We start from the raw sequence: 19,007 nt of genomic DNA, 5'->3' as shown, positions 1-19,007 counted from the left end.
AGAATAAGATCAAATAATTCATCCATGACAAATGTGAAACCACTTGTATATGTCCTCTCATAAAAAAGAACATTCTCTTTTTGCGATAGATCAAATTAAAGAAAAAAATTAGGTAAAATATGGACTAAAGTAATGGGGAAGTTGTGCTTGTCCTTTGTGTGACATAATAGATCATGGTCGCATTGCCGAAGGGAGGAGCTACATAGTATTAGTGATCTCAATATATAATTGCTCATAACTTATAATTTATTAAATCTTTCTCAAAATTTTAATTGATTTCTTTATTTAAATTTTCTCTTTTATATAAATTCAACTGGTTTCAAGGGTTTTATTCTCCATTATTACGTTTGTGAAACAGCATCCAGAAGGGGTCCATAAATATCTCTTGTGAAATTAAGCCTAAGTTTGTAGGTACAAACTTGGAAATATACGCAGGGCAAAGGGAAATTCCTGTCAAGAGTGACCCATGTACGTCGCAAGAGTCTAATTGAATTGCTATTAAGTGCAATACGAACATTTTTTGGAATGAACAGATATTGTCCAAACATTTGAATAAAAGATGAAGAAAAGATGGACTAGAAGATTCAGCAACATAAAAACATTATACACACTGAACATGTTATGCATACATTGTTACATTGCAGTTTATTATGTCTGTACATGAACAGTGCGACTTGCACAATATAAATTTCTACAAATCAAGAACAATCATGATTACGGTACAAATGTACACAAGTAGTTGGAAATGTTCTTTTACATGTTGCAAAATAACCTCATTAAAAAAAAAGATGGATTGAAGTTTTAACCTTATAACTCTATAATAGGATATATAACCCTACCCTTCAAGAACAAGAAAATACAAGGAAATGGGAGGGGGGAGAAATAAAGAGAGAGAAAGAGAGATGGGGAAACTTTGTTACAAATATTTTAAACATGTTCATATCCAACAGATCAATTTTATTTTCATATACATATATAAGTCAGTAATGAAGTGTAACACCCTAACAAAGTATTTTGGCTTGAAAAAGTATTCAAAAAATGTTCTGCCAATTTAAATTGGGGAAACTTACTTCTTTTTAAAAATATTCATGCAGAACACTTTTCTGTACCAAAGTAGGGAAATCATTTTCAATTCAAAGACTATCAAAGCCAGTCAATATATACATGTACCCTATAAAGTATCCACATGCAATCTGGTTTCTTATACCACACTTTTTTTTCAAAAATTATTTCACAATGTAGTCTGAAATGAGGCAATGCTATTGTAACTAGCAGAACGAATATGCGCATGCACTGTGCCTGCTCTGATAATCTAATGATATCCACTATGGATGGATTGTATTTATAAATTTTGTATGAAATAAATAACATCTAAAGTTGTACAAACTACATAATGTTCTTGAATTTGTACATGTAGCATCCATTCGGTTTCTTTTTATCAAACACAACACCTCTTCTTCATAGCACAGTAAAACGAGCTCATAAGTAAACCTGCCCATAAATGATTACATAAATTGAATGATTGGAATTTCTTAATAACATTCGTTGAATTTTAGAAATAAATAATACATAACTTCCATTTTGTACATATTGGCCCGTATTCTGAAGTCAGGTTTAACTTAGACCACGATCTAACTCTGTGCTAAACTTATGAGAAGCCAAAAGTGTCAATTTTTTTTATTAAGTTGTATGTTTCTTATGTTTACTGTGCTCTTTCCTGATTCATCGATGGTGAAGACAATTATCTATTTATACTTCCTAGACAATTATGAATGATTTGAGAGCCAAATGAGATGAAATATTATATCTCTACTGTTAGTGATTTATGTAACAATTGGCTATTCATACTTAAACCACAACTTCAAACCTGAGTTTAAGTTAAACCTGACTTCAGAATACGGGCCATTGAGTTCAATTGGAAACAAAAATATGAAACAAGTGTACTATGCCATAGTAATAGTATACTTATTTTATACTATGGTGAAGTGTAAATGTAGATAATTCCTTGGTGATCAAAATCGAAGTAAATTCAAATGCTGGAAATAAATATTCATTTTTTTTTAATAAATCAACTTTATGTAATTAAATAAGTCACATGATGATGCTTCAATGAAAAACAAAAGATTTTTTTTTACATTTTCTGGCTTAGTTGAGACTTAATGAATAGCTGTCTAATCTCTGTATTGTGACCGTTATGAAATGGTAAAATAAATTAATTTCATTCTAAAACGATTACAGTCCGACCTCTCAGCTTTAAACAGAGACTTTCAAACTTGGGTTATTAATGGGCTACAAAGCTCCCCAAACCCTGCCACACTAATATCTACCTACGTGAAGATGGAAGTGTGGCACTTAAAGGTATGTTCAAGGTATGCTCTCTTATCTGGCCTCCCCTTATCCGGATCTCTCTTTTATCCGGATGCACACTTGCCGATATTTTTTTTTTCAATTCAATCTAGTGCATGGGGAAATGAGATTTCAATCTTAACTGAATCCTACGCAAACTCACTTTGATTACTTATATTTTTCAATATAGTCTACCTACAAGCTCATTATTTTTCATGAAAAAATCTCACCCAATTCACCAAATGAACTTAGACAGGATAATTTTCCAGTAAATCAGGGCGCAGCGCAAACATTTCATCACGTCCTCTTTTTTTCCCCCGGTTAAAAAACAACACATTTCTCGCTAGCTAGTGCTAGGCCCAATACGGACAGCGCCATCTATCATGTTTGAGCCTACAGTCAGTACAACAATGGCTGACATTGCGAAGCTGCAATACCCGCCGCGATGATTCAATTGTAAAACTTAGTGTTATCGAGTCATTCTCTTCCTTGCGAGGTATGCTTGATGTATACCTCAATCATTTTAGCAGGTAAAATATCAAAGAGTTTTGGCCATCGATCGATTTCATTTCCGTAAAAATTCAGCCTATAATTTGCACTGACACTGCAGTGAATACTGACTGTACGCCCACTACAATGAATTACGTGTAGCTACCGCCGTTGGAGAGGCAGCTGCGTGTATTTAATATTGGGTCTCCCAGATCTGGATAAATCCCTTATCCGGATTGGTGCTGGTCCCAATGTGTCCTGATAAGAGAGGTCGGACTGTAATTGGCTGGTACAAGACCTGGGGAATAATAGGAACCTATATACAAGATACTGCTGTGAAACTAAATCATTGCACCTTCTCACGGAATTATGTCACAACGAACATCCATTACATGTTCAAATACCATATCTGTTACATCCCCTAAGGGGTTTATGTACAGGGGAAATCTTATCCGCTCAAACCAAAATTACAAGCATGGAGCTCTTTTGCGATATTTTCTCTGATCCTTGGCTTTGTGTTAAAATAAGGATACCAATGTCAAGCAATGGTCTTGGTCTTTCCAACCATGAATTTTCTAGCAATGAATATGTTCCAAGGCTGGGGAACTAAGTGTGAAAATAATAGTAAACTTTGAAGTCGATTTTCTCTGAAATGGGTTACGGTTCGGATGCCCACCGGCAATAAGATTGTTTGTAACTCTCTATGGTATGTTTACAGTGCACCGTGGTGGCAAGGAGGACTAGTCGAATCAACGTTAATTATAAAAAAAAAACATTCCATGGTGAATAACTATTACAAAATAAAAGAAATAAGTTGGACCAATATCCAATAGGGCATCTACAACATCAATCTTTCTTACCATTAAGTATTTCACATGTATATCAAGTGGATGAAGAAGGCATTGAGTTGACTTAGAGAGCGTATCGTGATCGCTGTAATGAGAAAGCTTGCTTAATACTGCGGCTGGATCCTCCAGCGATGAAGAAGGCGAAGAGAGACATGATGGCCAGTGTGGCGTAGGCAATAGGCAGAGTGACTTGATAAAGCTGATCCTTGTTCAACAGAGTCTGGCAAAAGATAACGAAAGAGAAATATTGTTATTGTTTACTAATTTCCTTTAGCAGGACACTAATATATGTACATTCTCTACCCTATGACCAGGTTCACAGGGTTAAAGGATCTGATAATTATCACTCCCAATTACAGAAACAGCCTCGTTTGAATTTGGTCCACCAAACAGTACTTCATGAGAGAAAGCCGATATCCATGTCCATGTATGTAATGACCTCTGTGACTTCTTACCTTATAACTCCTTGTCTAATTAGATCACTATCACACACATGCATATATCATCATTATCGTCATCTTCGTCATCATCATCATCACAATCATCATCATCGTCATCATCAAGATCATGATCATGATCATCATCACAATTATCATCTTCATCATGATCATGATCATCATCATCATCACAATTATCATCATCATCATCATCATCATCATCTGCATCATCACTATCATCATCTGCATCATCATCATCTTCCCCCACCACCACCATCATCATCATCTTCATCACAATTATCATCACTCCCCACCAAACTCATCCTCATCATCATTACTACCATCATCAAACTTTGGTTGAAAAGGTGAAATAATAATATAGTAACAGATAACTTAGAAAGAACCTCACCAGCTCTGATACAAGGAAGTGAGATGCCACAACAATAATCACTGCCCAGTAACGTCTTGTCTCAAAACCCCAATAAAAGATAACATTCCACATGATGTGAAGCAAGATGAAACACGATGTTAAGAAGGCTGCAGGAAATAAATAACAAAAAAACAATGAAATCCTTTCTGTTGAAAAGCAATTTACACTTCATAATTACATTTTTTTCCTTACATTTTCCATTAAAAAATTCTATGGTACTTTAAAAATTTACAAATATATTTGCCTTAATTCAATGGTGTTTGAAATTTGAATTTCAGTCTTGTCTTTTTATGTCATGTTTTGGCTCTAAAATTATTGCTTGTGATAACAAAATTTATGATGTTGCAGCTTTGTTTCTGAACTATAGGGGCACTATAGAAAAGCCCATGCAAATTTGTCTTTATATTAATTCCATTAATTGAATACAATGATAATAAGGAAATGGTTGTGATATTAAAGGGATGGTCCAGGCTGGAAACATTTATATCTCAATCAATAGAGTAAAATTCACAAAGCAAAATGTTGAAAATTTGATTAAAATCGGATAACAAAGTTATTGAATTTTAAAGATTTGCATTATTCCGGTGAAACAGTTCTAGGCATGTCTCTATGAATATTCATTATGTGGCTGATGATGTCATATCCCCACTTGTTCTTTTGTATTTTATTATATGAAATTAAATTTATTCAAAAATGTTCTACCATGAACTAAAACAATTGGAATGACAACTGATGAAGTGCAATAGTTATTTATTGCCGCAACTTATTTCATCATAATGGAGACACATCATTTACACATGTATGAAAAAATGAAACATTTATTATTTCATGTAATAACATAAGAAAAAGTAAAGTGTGGACGTGACATCATCAGCCCACCTAATGAATATTCATGATGATATGCATATAACTGTACTCACAAAATATAGATAAAGGTTAAAATTTAATAAATTCGTTATTTTTTTTATCCGATTGTGATGAAATCTCAGGCATTTTGCTCTGGGAATTTTACTCTATTTATTTAGATATAAAGATTTTCAGCCTGGACCATCCCTTTAAGGAAATGAGGGTTTTCTGTACCCCTCCCCCCATATATATTGCAAAACCCAAATAATGAATCAGCTCCTCAATCTTTTGTATGTAAATACAAGAAGAGTAAAATTTAATAATTAATCCATGAGGAAAATATTTAAGCCTCTCGTTATGGGTACTCTGACTGCCAGAATGTGATCCAAATCCTGATCTATTTTGATTTTGAAACACAAGTCCAACTGTATCAAAAACAATTATAAAATACATTTTATCCTTCCTGAATATGTAAAACCAGTTTGATATTTTTAATATTCATGCAGGTACCTGATGTAATGAGGAAATCATGAGGATCACCGTGGATACCAACAGTTCCTGGTCCTTTGGAATCAGCTAATACGTTGATAAAGGAGAAGATTCCACTCATTGTACCAAATCCAAGTCCAGCAACTGTACATATAAAGAACAAAAAAATGAATGACATGTATCAATATGCTCTAAACTCAAGTCTAATCTGAATAAGTACAACATGTCTAAACACAATGAACATCAAGCCTGATGGACCATAAGGCAAACAAGATTTTCACTTTCAGATTCTCTTTTTTTTTTAAAAATCAACATGTATCTCATATAATTCATCAATGTTTCAGATATAGCAATATCATTGAAAAGAGGTATATACCTGTGCTTCAATCTTACATCCATGAGAGTAAATGTCAAAGAATAAATAAGATTCCAAACATCAAATAAAACAATGTAAATTTAAATTAAAGGAATAAACAGTACAAAATTTACTCTGAATAATTGTCTATCAACAACAAATATTCAATCAGCTCATTTTCTATGTCAATCTTAGGATTTGAAGTCAACATTGTATACCAAATACTTACATAACTCTAGGTAATTTACAGACAGATTCAATACAATATATGTGTTTTCTACTTTTTTTCAGGCAGAATCTCTGGTTTTTAGACATTTGACTTGGGTGGATTCACCTGCATTTCTTAAAATATTCCAAAATATTCAGAAGATGTGTTCCATACCATAAGCATATCCATGTCTGGCTTTGTCTGATGTACTATCCCCATTGACAGTCCGAGCTTGTTGTTGTTGTTCTGGTGACGTCTGGTTAAACTGCTGCAAACCATCTTCAGCTTTTCTAAAGTGTGCACAATAACAAAATTTCTATGTAGTACTATAATGTGGTAATGCTATTTACGTAACTTATTGTTACGTAACATCGCTGGTTGCATAGAGTTGAGCGCCTTTTGCGTCAACCTGCAATGCGTTGTTAGATGCGTTGCGATGTCAACATATTTTCTTTTCAAGTTTGTTTTATGAGAGAAATAGATTTCCTCTCGAAAGCAGGTGTAACTTATTTTCTTGTGCTGATCACTGACCATTTATCATCTGAATATTATTTGAATTGTTATGTTGGAAAAAGAAAGTTTTACAACGGCTTACTGGTGAGTAGAAGTACATGTGCTATTGAATTGATGAAATGACTATTTTATATGAACGTGAAATTGTGTGGTTATTTTATTAATTCCTTTTAACTTACTAAATAAAAGAATGTGAACTGTGGTTGACGATAATTGTAGTTACGAATGAGAGAGCTACATGAATGACGGTATATACTGTAGACTGCTATGATAATAAGAAATGACGATTATCTCTTATTTGTATTTATTAATGTTTAAAATTGAACACTTGATTATGAATTATATTTTTACACTGTTAACTTATTACAGACTGCTTGTTTGCCAAAAGTATCGTCACCGATAGATTAGACTTAGTTCCAGATTGTTTCAGGACTGTATACACTAAATTCTCGATGAGTTGGTTATTAATGGTTTACATGACATTATTATGATAATTATTATGTTAAGTTACATAATAATACAAAATGTATTTGTAAAGACTCTGTTGAAATGATATCTTACTATTTGACTTAACCATATGGTTGTTTTAGACTTTGTTTTGATATATTTTGTGGAAGGTATGTGATAAGATATTATTACATAATGCCAATTGATACTTCTTTAAATGATTGTATGATTTGGAAAATGTCAGCTAGTGTTATATGCTGTCCATGTATAATATTCAATTGATACGATATTGAATATTAGTATTATGTTTATTTTGTATGATAGTATATTATTGTGTTCATGATTGATAATTTATATATTACCAAATGTGTTATTATATAATTGCTCTTATTTCTTTATTTACCACTGTGCAGGGGCTGTTTTGATTTGACTAATAGATTTTCCTACAACAAGTAGACCTACAATTTCATGTTTCGTCTTTTTGAGCCCTCAACAATAAGACCATATTATTCCTTGCAATGCTGATCTGCTAGGAAGCATTGTTTATAAGTAGGATTGAACCATCATGTGTACATTTGGTTCTCATTTAACTTAGAAGAGTGTGATGTACATTCTCTCTTTCAGTTCCATTCCTATATGTCTTGGCTTAACACTTGCCTAGTACACAATTATTTTAAATTTTACATTAGAAAAAAAAAATTGTCATTTTATTTGTAAATAAAAGTTTCAACTGCTATGGCATTTTCACATATAGTTCCAATAGCTATGTCTTTTTTAAATCTATTACACAAATTAAATTTTTGTGTTCTTATACTGTTATTACTGTTATGAATTAAAGTTAGCATTCAAAATTGAGCAGTTTGATTCTTGTAAATTATGTTTATGTTCCCTTGTTTCAACAAAAGAATTTCTTTCACTTGCTATGTATTACATTTCTGAGAAGTATCCTTTGAAATAAAGATAATTTATCCTCCATTCACTTTTGAAACAAAAAACAATGATGCATTAAACAAATGAAACCCTGAGTGAACTGCATGCACCCCACAATCTAAATAATCATTAACAGTTTAGACTTTCCCCTCAAATCATCTCACCTCAGAAGTTTGTAATAAATGAAGCGGAATATTTCTTGGAATAATATGGAGAATGTCAGTCCAAATGATATTTGTCCTTTCAGAGGCCAGACAGCAAACCATAACACAGATGAAGTCAATAGGGAACATAACCAGAAGAACATTCTGCACAAAGAGAAATTTACACAATTATCATTAAAAAAATCATTGCAAACATGAACAGCAAGGATACTTGTTAACATCAACCACAACATTATAAAAATAATAAAGATAGTGATACTTCTACTAAACATGATGGCAATAACATAACAATATATTACATCTTTAATATTTTTATAAAATATTTTTGAAGCATTTTACAAATAATTGCAATTTAACAAAATACAAACCATCATATTTTCAGAAATACAATGGATATAAATAAGAACCAATATGATTTCAAAATAAAGGTAAAAAATATGCATTACTGCAATATCATTTTTGAATGAATTAATGACTAATGAATGATTAAGTAACAGAAGTAATTTAGGAATTTATTATAATGGGGAAAAAATCAACTCACCCAGCCATCATAACAATAATCCTCAAAGGTTCTCTTGAAATGGTGAAGAGAAAGAGAGAGAATGCTGGACCATATGCGATAAACAATGACCCAAAAAGCTGCATCAGTGTCATGACTAAATAACAAGAAATGGAATAAAGAATCAAAATTAAGGATGAATGTTCATGTTTATACAATAAGATATTGAATTTATATACATCAAATGAATAGCAGTGGGCCAGTGGTAGTGAAATACGGTATACATGTGGCTATGTGTCATGACTCATGAGGTTGCCTACTTTTTCGATACATTGTGATTTTTGCTTTTGCATCGCCTTTTAGCTTCAAAAGTCTCTATCTCACTATAAAGTATACACCCCATGATAGTAAAAGTACTTATTTTCTGAAAGGAAAGGCTCAATGAACCCAAATATGCACTCAGAAATAGCATTAGATGTCAGGCATTAGTGTTATATTGTGTTGAATAGAAAAATATTAATAATTTTGTTATATCATATTAGTGATTATAATAAAATAATCACATTTCTGTACAGTACAGAGTCAGACCGTTCTAACAATGTACATGTACAATTATATTGGGTTTATAGTCAAGAAATTACTTGAATATCAACCAGAACTTTTAATGCAATTAAAAAAAATAAAGAAATGCATCATGATATTGTGTGTGCTATTTTTGCCTGCATTACCATTAAATGGTGAGTATATCTGCTGTGTTCATCTGATTTGAGGTATAAAATAATTTAAAATAAATTATAATAGGCCTAATATTAGTCCAAATAATACTTCTAATACCCCTTTCATAAACCCAATAAAACCTATCCTCCAATTAGCCGCCTAAGAGTAATGCGGATAATTCAATAAAAATTGCGTTCACAAACTCTGAAAATTATCCGCATTATTTTTACGAGCGCCCGTCCTGAAAAAGGCGGATAATCGTCATGACAACTGGACACGCCCCCTCCGATGCGGTTGTGTTGGAAAAGGGTGACCTTGTGACCGTACCATGGCAATTATCCGCATTATTTGGAAATACGTTCATAAACTCAAAATCTTGTCCCAATGCCGCTATTATGCGGATAATAGCAGCATCAGAATAATGCGGATAACTCTTGTCCTCCTCTGATTTTACGACCAAATTATGCTGCTATTAGCCGCATAATTGGGTTTATGAAAGGGGTATAAGATTCTTGACATTTTAAAGTCTGAATGTCTCTGACCTGTTTCATTCGACCTTTAAGATCTGTAACAAAGCCAGTGCGCGACACTGGCACTGGTCTGACGGTCCCAGACCAGTAAAAATTGCTGTAGGGCCACTAACTTTTTAGAAATAGCCAGATTTGTTTGTTCGACATGACCAGTTAAATTAAATCAAACTGATACAAATGATATTTTCTCCTCTTTTATAAATAAGAAATATGGCTCTCCAATGTTGAGAAATGGCTTTCATGAATTATAGTGTCTGTGTGTGTACTGTTTGATTGTATGGGGTTTTCTTTGGGGGGCAATAAAAGACAGCAAAATAAACTCAGTTTTTTTTCTCATGTTTTTCTTTATTTTGGGGACCAGTAAATTTCAGGTTAGGACCAGTAAGAAATGGAATAAAGGGGTACTGGTCCAACATGTTTAGGTCTGACCAGTAGATTCAATCTACTGGTCAGACCTGAACATGTTGGACCAGTAGCAAAAAGGGTGAGTGTGGAGCCCTGACAAAGCCAAGTATCAGTTTCATCCTACAGAATACAGTACTTAGTAGAAATCACATTTTCTGTTTATTACACAAAAATTACTTTGAAATTAAGAATAACTGAAGAAAATATGTGTCAATATGAAAGAATTGTTGAGAAAAATGAAGATTTTTGACAATTTTTCTACTTCTTTTTCAATGCTTTTGATGTTTTTTTTTTGTATTTACATGAAAATGACATTGGCAAACTTACTTTTCAATCAATAAACAGTAGAGAAAAATATTCAAGTTTTAATTTCATAGCAAATTTGTAGTTGGAAGTCAAGTTTTCTTTAAAAAATTAACGTTTTACCCCAAATAGCACAAAATATTGAGAATCCCCATTGACTTTGTACAAGTGGCACCACTTCTGGCACCATCCCCAGTGCTTTAACACAGTTAAAGACGAAGCTAACTCTTTAAATGTGTAACTCAGATTCTATTTATCCTAGAGCAAAAACTTTCTATATTATCAGCCAATGAATTCAGCTTTAAATGAACTTATTGGCATAGCTGCTTTGGTTTTGAAAATATTTAATAACTAAAAAACTAACATAGAGTCAGACATGTACATGTAGATAAATCATACAAACTAAAAACTGCTTGAACTGTGATGGTACATGTACTTGTACTGAAGTAATGCATACAAATTAGATGCACAATCACGCACTCTATGAGTTTTGACTCACTATTCTCAAACTCTGAGGCAATCAAGATGCAAACATTCTCCCAGTATACACTATAAAACAATCTAAATACATGTAAAGAAACAAACTGTAATAACACATTGATTATGCAATTTACATGTATGGCTCAATAATATTAATGGCGCACTCAACCCAGGTGAGGTGAATGGGAACCCGGCAGGATTAATACCTTGAATAACAGAGCGCTGAAAGGCAGCTTGAGTAAAAGCCGGGGTAATAATAATAATAATAAACAATAGATTATTTCTAACGAAATTTTATTTTCTGATCATATTTCTAGCTCTAAAGCGGCGTAATTCAGCATTATTTTGTTGCAATCATGAGCCTTTGTGACATTTCATGCAAAATTTCTTTGCGGGGCAGACATCGGGAAGGCAAAACGGAGGCGCTGCTGGCCTGGTATGGACGGCCGGTGGCCGAGCACCGGGGGATTATGGCTATTCAAAGTGCATGGGATCAATCAACAAACCTGGGTGATCGACAAGACGTCTTCTTAAAAACTTAACACTCACCAATCAAACAGCAAAAGCAACTTATATTTCAAGCAAAATCATAATGTAAATACCGCGATCTGCGACTGTTAAAAAGAATGATCGCATTGGAACGAATTCTCACGAGCTTGCTTGCTTAAATGTCACCCTCTTTAGGTCAAATTATGCAGTCTCTTTGTCAAAACGATACATGCAATTGAACCGCGGTTCGAAACTTGCATTAAAATGGATGCTCATATATTTGCATGTTTTTAAATTCGCGCTCACCGATCTTGCCACGAAATCCGCGAAAAGTATTACACCAAGAAAATTTCCACTTTTACAGTAGGATCTAACGCACTCACACGTATATTGGGAACTGAAAATGGCAAATATCAAGCATCCATTTGTCCCCAAACTTCCAAAGAGAGAAAGTACATGTAAGCCGGCCAAACTTTGCCAACCGTATTTTGCCACAAATGGAGTAGTAACAGAAAACAAGGTATGAAGGTTATAACAAGGCTCGACATTAGCGGTGGCCCGGGGCCACCAGAAATTCACATCGGGCAACCATTATTGATAAAATGTTAAGTTTTGGTGGCCCGAATCGGGCAACCAATAATTTTCAAAAGTAGCGCAATTTTTCTCCCGATTTTGCACGCATTTATCAACTTTCTACAGTTCAAATTGCAACCCAGTTCGTCATGCGCCCTTTTTGTTGATCTACACACAAATACACACACACAGTTTGCATATTAGGCCTACAGTTATAGCATACAGTAGCTATTATCCAGCCAGCCGCACCGGCCGGCTGGCGTGAGCTTTGCATGAAGCCACTGCATACAGCTGTGCTCTAGATCTAGCTCAGCCTATTCACACTCTGGGAGCTGCGATAAAAAATGTTGCTGCTTAGAAATCTTCCACAGAACTTTGAAAATCTGAGTCAAAGTCACATTTTACACCAATGAAATGACATTCTACAGTCTATATTACGAAAATTTGGTGTACCCTGATTATTTGCAAGCATTAAGAAGAGGAATTATGACCTCTCTTTTGACTACAAAAGACCGATTTCCAAATGAATTAATACACATAAAAACACATAGGCATGTACATCACAGTCCCACATGTGCATTTGTATGTATGTTGATACTTGGTTTCTTTCGAAGCTGTGTCTTTTCTAGCCAAAAATAAACAGACAGTTTCTTTCTTTCTTGTTTATAAATGACTTCTTAAACCACTCTTGAGATACATTGGGAAGGCATTTCATTGATATGAAATGTGAATTTTTTCAACATTTTGGCAAATATAGGGAAGGACTTTTCTCACACTTTTTTTCCAGATATAACTATTGCCGTTTTCTTCTTATTTTTTTTCTTTCATTTTTTTTAAAACAGTTGGTTAAACCATTTATACCCCTTCCAGTCAGAATAGACTGTTGCCACAGCTGTTAAATAATATTCGTAATGACTTCTTAATTTTCCCCATGTTTATATTAATTTTGTTTTATTCATTTTTTTTTCACTTTTTTTTCTCTAAATTTTCTTCTTTTTTTTCCCCTGTTCTTTGTTTTTCCTTTCTTCATTTTCTTTCTTTTGTTTTATTTCACTTATTTCTTTTATTATTTTTGTTTTCTTTTTGTAATATACTTTTTGAAAATTATTTTCATTTGTTTCCCCCTTTTATGCATTGTTCTAATTTTTACAACGATAGAAACAATTTATATTTTACCACAAGCCAATTAGCAAAAACAGCAAACAAGGTTTACATACAAGATGATAAAGTGAAAGTAACTTAGTGGTAGTGGCTGCAGAATTAATATTTCAGAAGTTTGTTTTATTAATTTTTAATGTGTTTCTTTATATTTTTCGGGCCACCAAACTTTAATATCGGGCCACCAAAAAAAATTATTTGATGGTTTTGGTGGCCCGAACGGGCCACCACCAAAAAAAGTTAATGTGGAGCCTTGGTTATAATAACCTTGTTCATTGAATATGAGTGCTATGCTATGACTGAGTGGCTTTGCACCATGCACCATAACATAAGCTTTCCTGTATTTCAATAATGTGCAGAGAATCCAGCAATGACACGCACTGATCATAGTTAGCTAGTCATAGCTCACAATCGAAATGTAGATCTAGGTCCAACCTCATCTTGTAAATGGCTGTTTAGCTCATTCACAAATTGAATACAATCATCACGGAAACGTGGGTAGCTCATATTCATTTACGTGTATAAGAAATCGCACGCCCAATAGGCAGCTTTATCTGTAATTGTAGACTAGAAGTAAAACCGACAACCTTTAATAAAAATCATATTTTTACAACTACATTTACTCACTATTTAGATAATATAGAACATCATAATAACTAAAACATCGAAAATTATTAATTTTTACACTTACTAGCTTATTTTCCTGTCGATAAGCACAAAATTGTTGAAATAAAACTATAATGTACGGCCCGTTAAGTTTGAGGATGAAGATTGCGGAAGTCGATTAATCGATGATGAAAAAGGATCCGGATCCCGAGAGGGAGCGCGAGCTGATTTAATTGCCCGAGCTCGATCCGAGGGCCGTTTGCCTGCATCATTCAGAGAAACAGAGGCGGATCATCTTCTTCATGATCATAGTGATTTTTAGTCATGATCACGAACATTGATCAGAATATGGAGATTATTCAATTTTCAGTACAAAAAATCTGAGCAGCTTGCTGCCTCATAATGATGTGATATGAAATGAATACACTTTTTAAATGGTTTATGATGACTATATAATTTTTTTTCTTCTTTCACTTTCAGGTAAGTTCAGGAGCAAGCCCGGGCGTGAATCCGGGGCGTGAATTATTAAAGGTATTATACGGCACATAAATACTAGTAACCCATTTTCATCATTGAGAAAAAGACATTTCATTGATACATGCAAATTTACGATAAACATTTTTATGTGGGAAGCTGATAATGACGTACCAAAAATTGGATTGTCCTCAAACCTTTACCAATAATTTTTGGCCTACTATAAACTATTTTCTATCAGGGTGAAATTCCCCTTTACAGATCAATTCCACCCAATTATGTCAATTTGCCCTGCCCCTGAAAATGAGTTTTCGAGCTTTCGTACTTGTCCTACCTAGCAGGGGCGTCGATCCATTTTTCAGATTGGGGGGGGCAAAATCATGAATCAACTTTCCAAAGGCGCTCGATCACACAAAACAAACAGACTCAAACACACACACACACACACATATGCCTATATGTATATATATATAGATTATATATATATATATATATATATATATATATATATATATATATATATATATATATATATATATATACACACACACACATCTTACCAACAAATTAAATTTTAAAAAAATTAAAAAATAATAGATGCGAGCGCAAAGCGCGAGCTGAAAATTTTGATATTTTGATCTTAAAAAAAAAGAGTTTAATTGACGTTTTTAATAAAGAACAAGAAATATATCCAACAAAAGATTATTGCAAATCGAAGTGGGAGTTCTTTTGAGGTATAGAACTGAAAACTGGACATTCTATTCACCTATTCAATCATGAAAAGTATGGGTTTTTGCTACAGAAATGATGCGAGCGCGAAGCGCGAGCTGAATTTTTTTTATATTCTAATCTGAAAACCGGACATTTTGAGCACGATTTTAGATAAAGAACGAGTTGTGTATCTCAATCTCGCTTGCTGATTTCTGTGTAACATTACAATCTTATTTTATTTTTTGCACATGCGGAATTATTGGGGGGGCAAAACAATATGTTTGCCCCCCAATATTTTCATTGGTGGGGCGGTTGCCCCCCCTGCCCCCCCCCCCCCCCCATGATCGACGCCTCTGTTACCTAGTCTATGCATGGTGACTTGCCAATAAAATCAATCAATCAATCAATCAACCAATAGAGAAAATCTTACAAGCATAGCAATATTTTTTTTTCAAAATCGGATGTAAAAAAGAAAAATCAATTCGGCCTATATGTCATTTTAAAAGTTCGCTTCTATTTCACAAAACAGTACGTTATATGCACAACTGATATGACAGAGTTTATGATGTCCCTCATCCACTACTTCTTTTGATTTTTAGTGTTTCTTCTTTTTTCTAGGAAAAGAGAAGAAACACTAAAAAAACAGTTTTCTTCTTCTCGTAATGCCTCGCCGGGCCGCAGTGGCGTAGCTACGGGGGGGTGGTGCACGTGTCCCCCCCCCCCGAAAAAATTGGCGGAGAAAAAAAAAGAGAGAAAGAAGAAAAGAAAAGAAAAAAAGAAAAAGAAGGGGAAAAAAAGGGGAAAATAAGAGGAGGAAGACGAGTGAATAAAATAATGTTGTGTGAAGACTTGCAAAACAAAAATCTTTCATGTTACTAAATCAGGGGCAGATCCAGCCTTCGCCAATAGGGGGGGGGGGGCCGGAATTTTTTTTAAACCTCATTTTCCCGATCGGCCGCACGAAGTTGATTTTTGTTTGTTTCTTTGAAGGGGTAGTCCTAAATAGTCACTTCTAAGCTTTATTCTTAGAAATCAACATAAATATATAACAATCTCATACTATCCTTATTTAAATAGTGCGAGCGCGAAGCGCAAGCTATTTTTTTAATTCCAAGTAATTTGTCCTAAAATTTAAATATTCTGGGCAATTTTTGTGATCCTAAACGAGATGTGTATCCAATCAAATAATTACTGCGAGCGCGAAGCGCGAGCAGAAATTTGTAATATACGTTTTGATTTGATCAAAAAAGGATCTGTTAAAGGCTAGCTGCTTGTAGTTAGCCATGAAGACCCTACATATTTCAACAATCAAATAATGCGAGCGCGAAGTGCGAGCTTAAAATTTTGACATTTCTACCTGAAGATTGGAAATTTTAAGCACTTTTTGTAATCGTGATAAGAATAAGTATATAACTAAACAATTGATGCGAGCGCGAAGCCCGAGCGGAAAAAATCGAGATTTACACCTAAAAATGGGACACTCTATTCATGTTTTGTAAATCATGAAAATGATGAGTAATTGGAAATCTTCTACATTAATAATGCGAGCGCCAAGCGCGAACAATTTTTTTTTTATATATTGGATAATGATTTAAATAGAGAACAAGCTGAATAAAGCTGAATATCTGAATAAACACGCGTGATCTTAAATCTGGGCATTCCAAATACCCTTTTTATCATGAAAATCAATAAAGCGAGCGCGAAGCGCTACCTAAAAATATTTGATATTCCGATTTGAAAAAGGGTCAATTTAAGATCTTTATTTCAAGCACTTTGTAGGAAAATTGTGAGGTGGATATGGATCACAGTTAAAAAAGAGCTGATATATTTCAATATTATTACTTTGAGTTTTGACATAGGAACGAGACATTCTATATAAAAACACTATATGAATATGGTGACTATCTTCCTATTTCTCTTCCTAAGCACGAGATGGAACTTGTCCATATTCCATTCTGAAAAAAGGGACAGTTTGATTATTTAATCAATATCTTTTTTATTAATCTAATAAGCCTAATAAGAGCGTGAAATCTGATTTTTTGCTCAGTAGACTGGCTAGGATCCAATCAGAATTGCTCTTTAAAATTAGCGATTAATCGCTAACCTTTTTGTTACTGAATTGGGATGTTTTGAGAACTTAATGGAATACAGGAAAATAAAAGGGAACCTGACAAATCAATTTTTGCGAGCGCGCAGCGCGGGCAGATTTTTTTTAATATTTAGACAAAAAAAGAAAGAAATGTTTACAGAGCACTTTTAAAATCAAACAAAATAATGAAAAATCGATTTCCGAGCTGTAATATGTTTTGTATATTGACTTCAAAATTCGATATTTTAAGCTCCATATTGAGCAAGGTATGTGAATCACCTAAATAGCAATGCGAGCGCGAAGCGCGAGTGAAAATTTTATGTAGTGACATGAAAGAATTTTAAAACTTTTTTCCAAGTCTTACCCTCATTTTATTAACTCGTCTTCCTCCTTTTATGTTTCCCCTTCCTTTTCTCCTCTCTTTTTCCCTTTTTTCTTTTTTTTTCTTTCTTTCCCCTTTTTTCTTTTTTTGCTCCGCCAATAGGGGGGGGGGGGGCGGACCACTCGGGCCCCCCCTGGATCCGCCAGTATGCTAAATAACATTTTTGCTCGCGTTTCGCGCTCGAATTTCCTGTTCGATGAGATTCACATCTTGCTCAATAGGCTGATATGGAGCTTAAAATATGAAGTTTTGAAGTCAATATACAAAACACATTTCATCTCGGACATCGAGCTTTCATTATTTTTTCCATTTACAAATTTAATGCACTCTGTAAAATGTCCGTTAATATGGTCTACATATCAACATTTTAAGCTCACGCTGCGTGGTCACATTATTTGATGTACCAAGTTCTTATTGTCTTCGTGTATACCATAAAGTTATCAAAATATCAATTTTCAGATGTGACTGTTAAAACGTAGGCCTATAAGTTAGCGCTGCGCGCTCGCATTTGATTGGTGAGTACTCTATCAATTCTATATAAGCAAACAAAAACCCCTGGCCTTTTCATTACATTTTATTTAAAAATATTCAGCTAGCGATTTGCGCTCGCAATAATTGTTAAAAATGTATTTACCACTGTAATGCGTATTCATAATTACAAAATGCTTAAAATTTCTAGTTTTCAAGCCTTAAAAACAACAACTTCCACGCTGCCATTACGCATATTACATGTATTAGATAAACAAATAGATAAATAACATTTTCATGAATTCCTGATAACTAAATTGGGTCTTTTCTGAATGGAATATGGACAAGCTTAGGAATAGTAGGAATATTTTCATATGATGAATGTCCTTGGAATGTCCTAGTCCTTTGTTAAAATAATAACAAGAAATATCAGATCGCGCTTCGCGCTCGCATCATTCATTAAGTGTGATCCACATCCACTTCATAATTTTACTACACAGTACTTGAAATAGTTTTTTAAATGGACCCTTTCCAGATCGTAATATCAAATGTTTTCAGCTCGCGCTTGCACTATTGATCTTCATGATTATAAAAATGTATTCAGAATGCCAAGATTCTAGG

At 33.8% G+C, this 19,007-nt stretch overlaps 1 protein-coding gene across 1 annotated transcript; it reads right to left on the bottom strand.

Annotated features, from left to right (window-relative positions):
• Positions 1 to 626: 626 nt before the first annotated feature.
• LOC129262235 (gamma-secretase subunit Aph-1-like) lies at positions 627 to 14,564 on the bottom strand. The gene is made up of 7 exons (XM_054900319.2): positions 14,348 to 14,564; positions 9,044 to 9,158; positions 8,503 to 8,646; positions 6,623 to 6,738; positions 5,907 to 6,029; positions 4,530 to 4,657; positions 627 to 3,903 (listed from the first exon to the last, which is right to left on the bottom strand). Exons 2-7 carry the CDS (start codon positions 9,154 to 9,156, stop codon positions 3,748 to 3,750), a joined length of 780 nt encoding a protein of 259 aa, XP_054756294.1. The 5' UTR covers positions 9,157 to 9,158; positions 14,348 to 14,564; the 3' UTR covers positions 627 to 3,747.
• Positions 14,565 to 19,007: the final 4,443 nt, after the last annotated feature.

This window comes from Lytechinus pictus, chromosome 5 (assembly GCF_037042905.1).
Source record: "Lytechinus pictus isolate F3 Inbred chromosome 5, Lp3.0, whole genome shotgun sequence".
Lineage (NCBI taxonomy): Eukaryota > Metazoa > Echinodermata > Echinoidea > Temnopleuroida > Toxopneustidae > Lytechinus > Lytechinus pictus.
The sequence above is the reverse complement of the archived record's forward strand: the minus strand, read 5'-3'. Positions and strand labels throughout refer to the sequence as shown.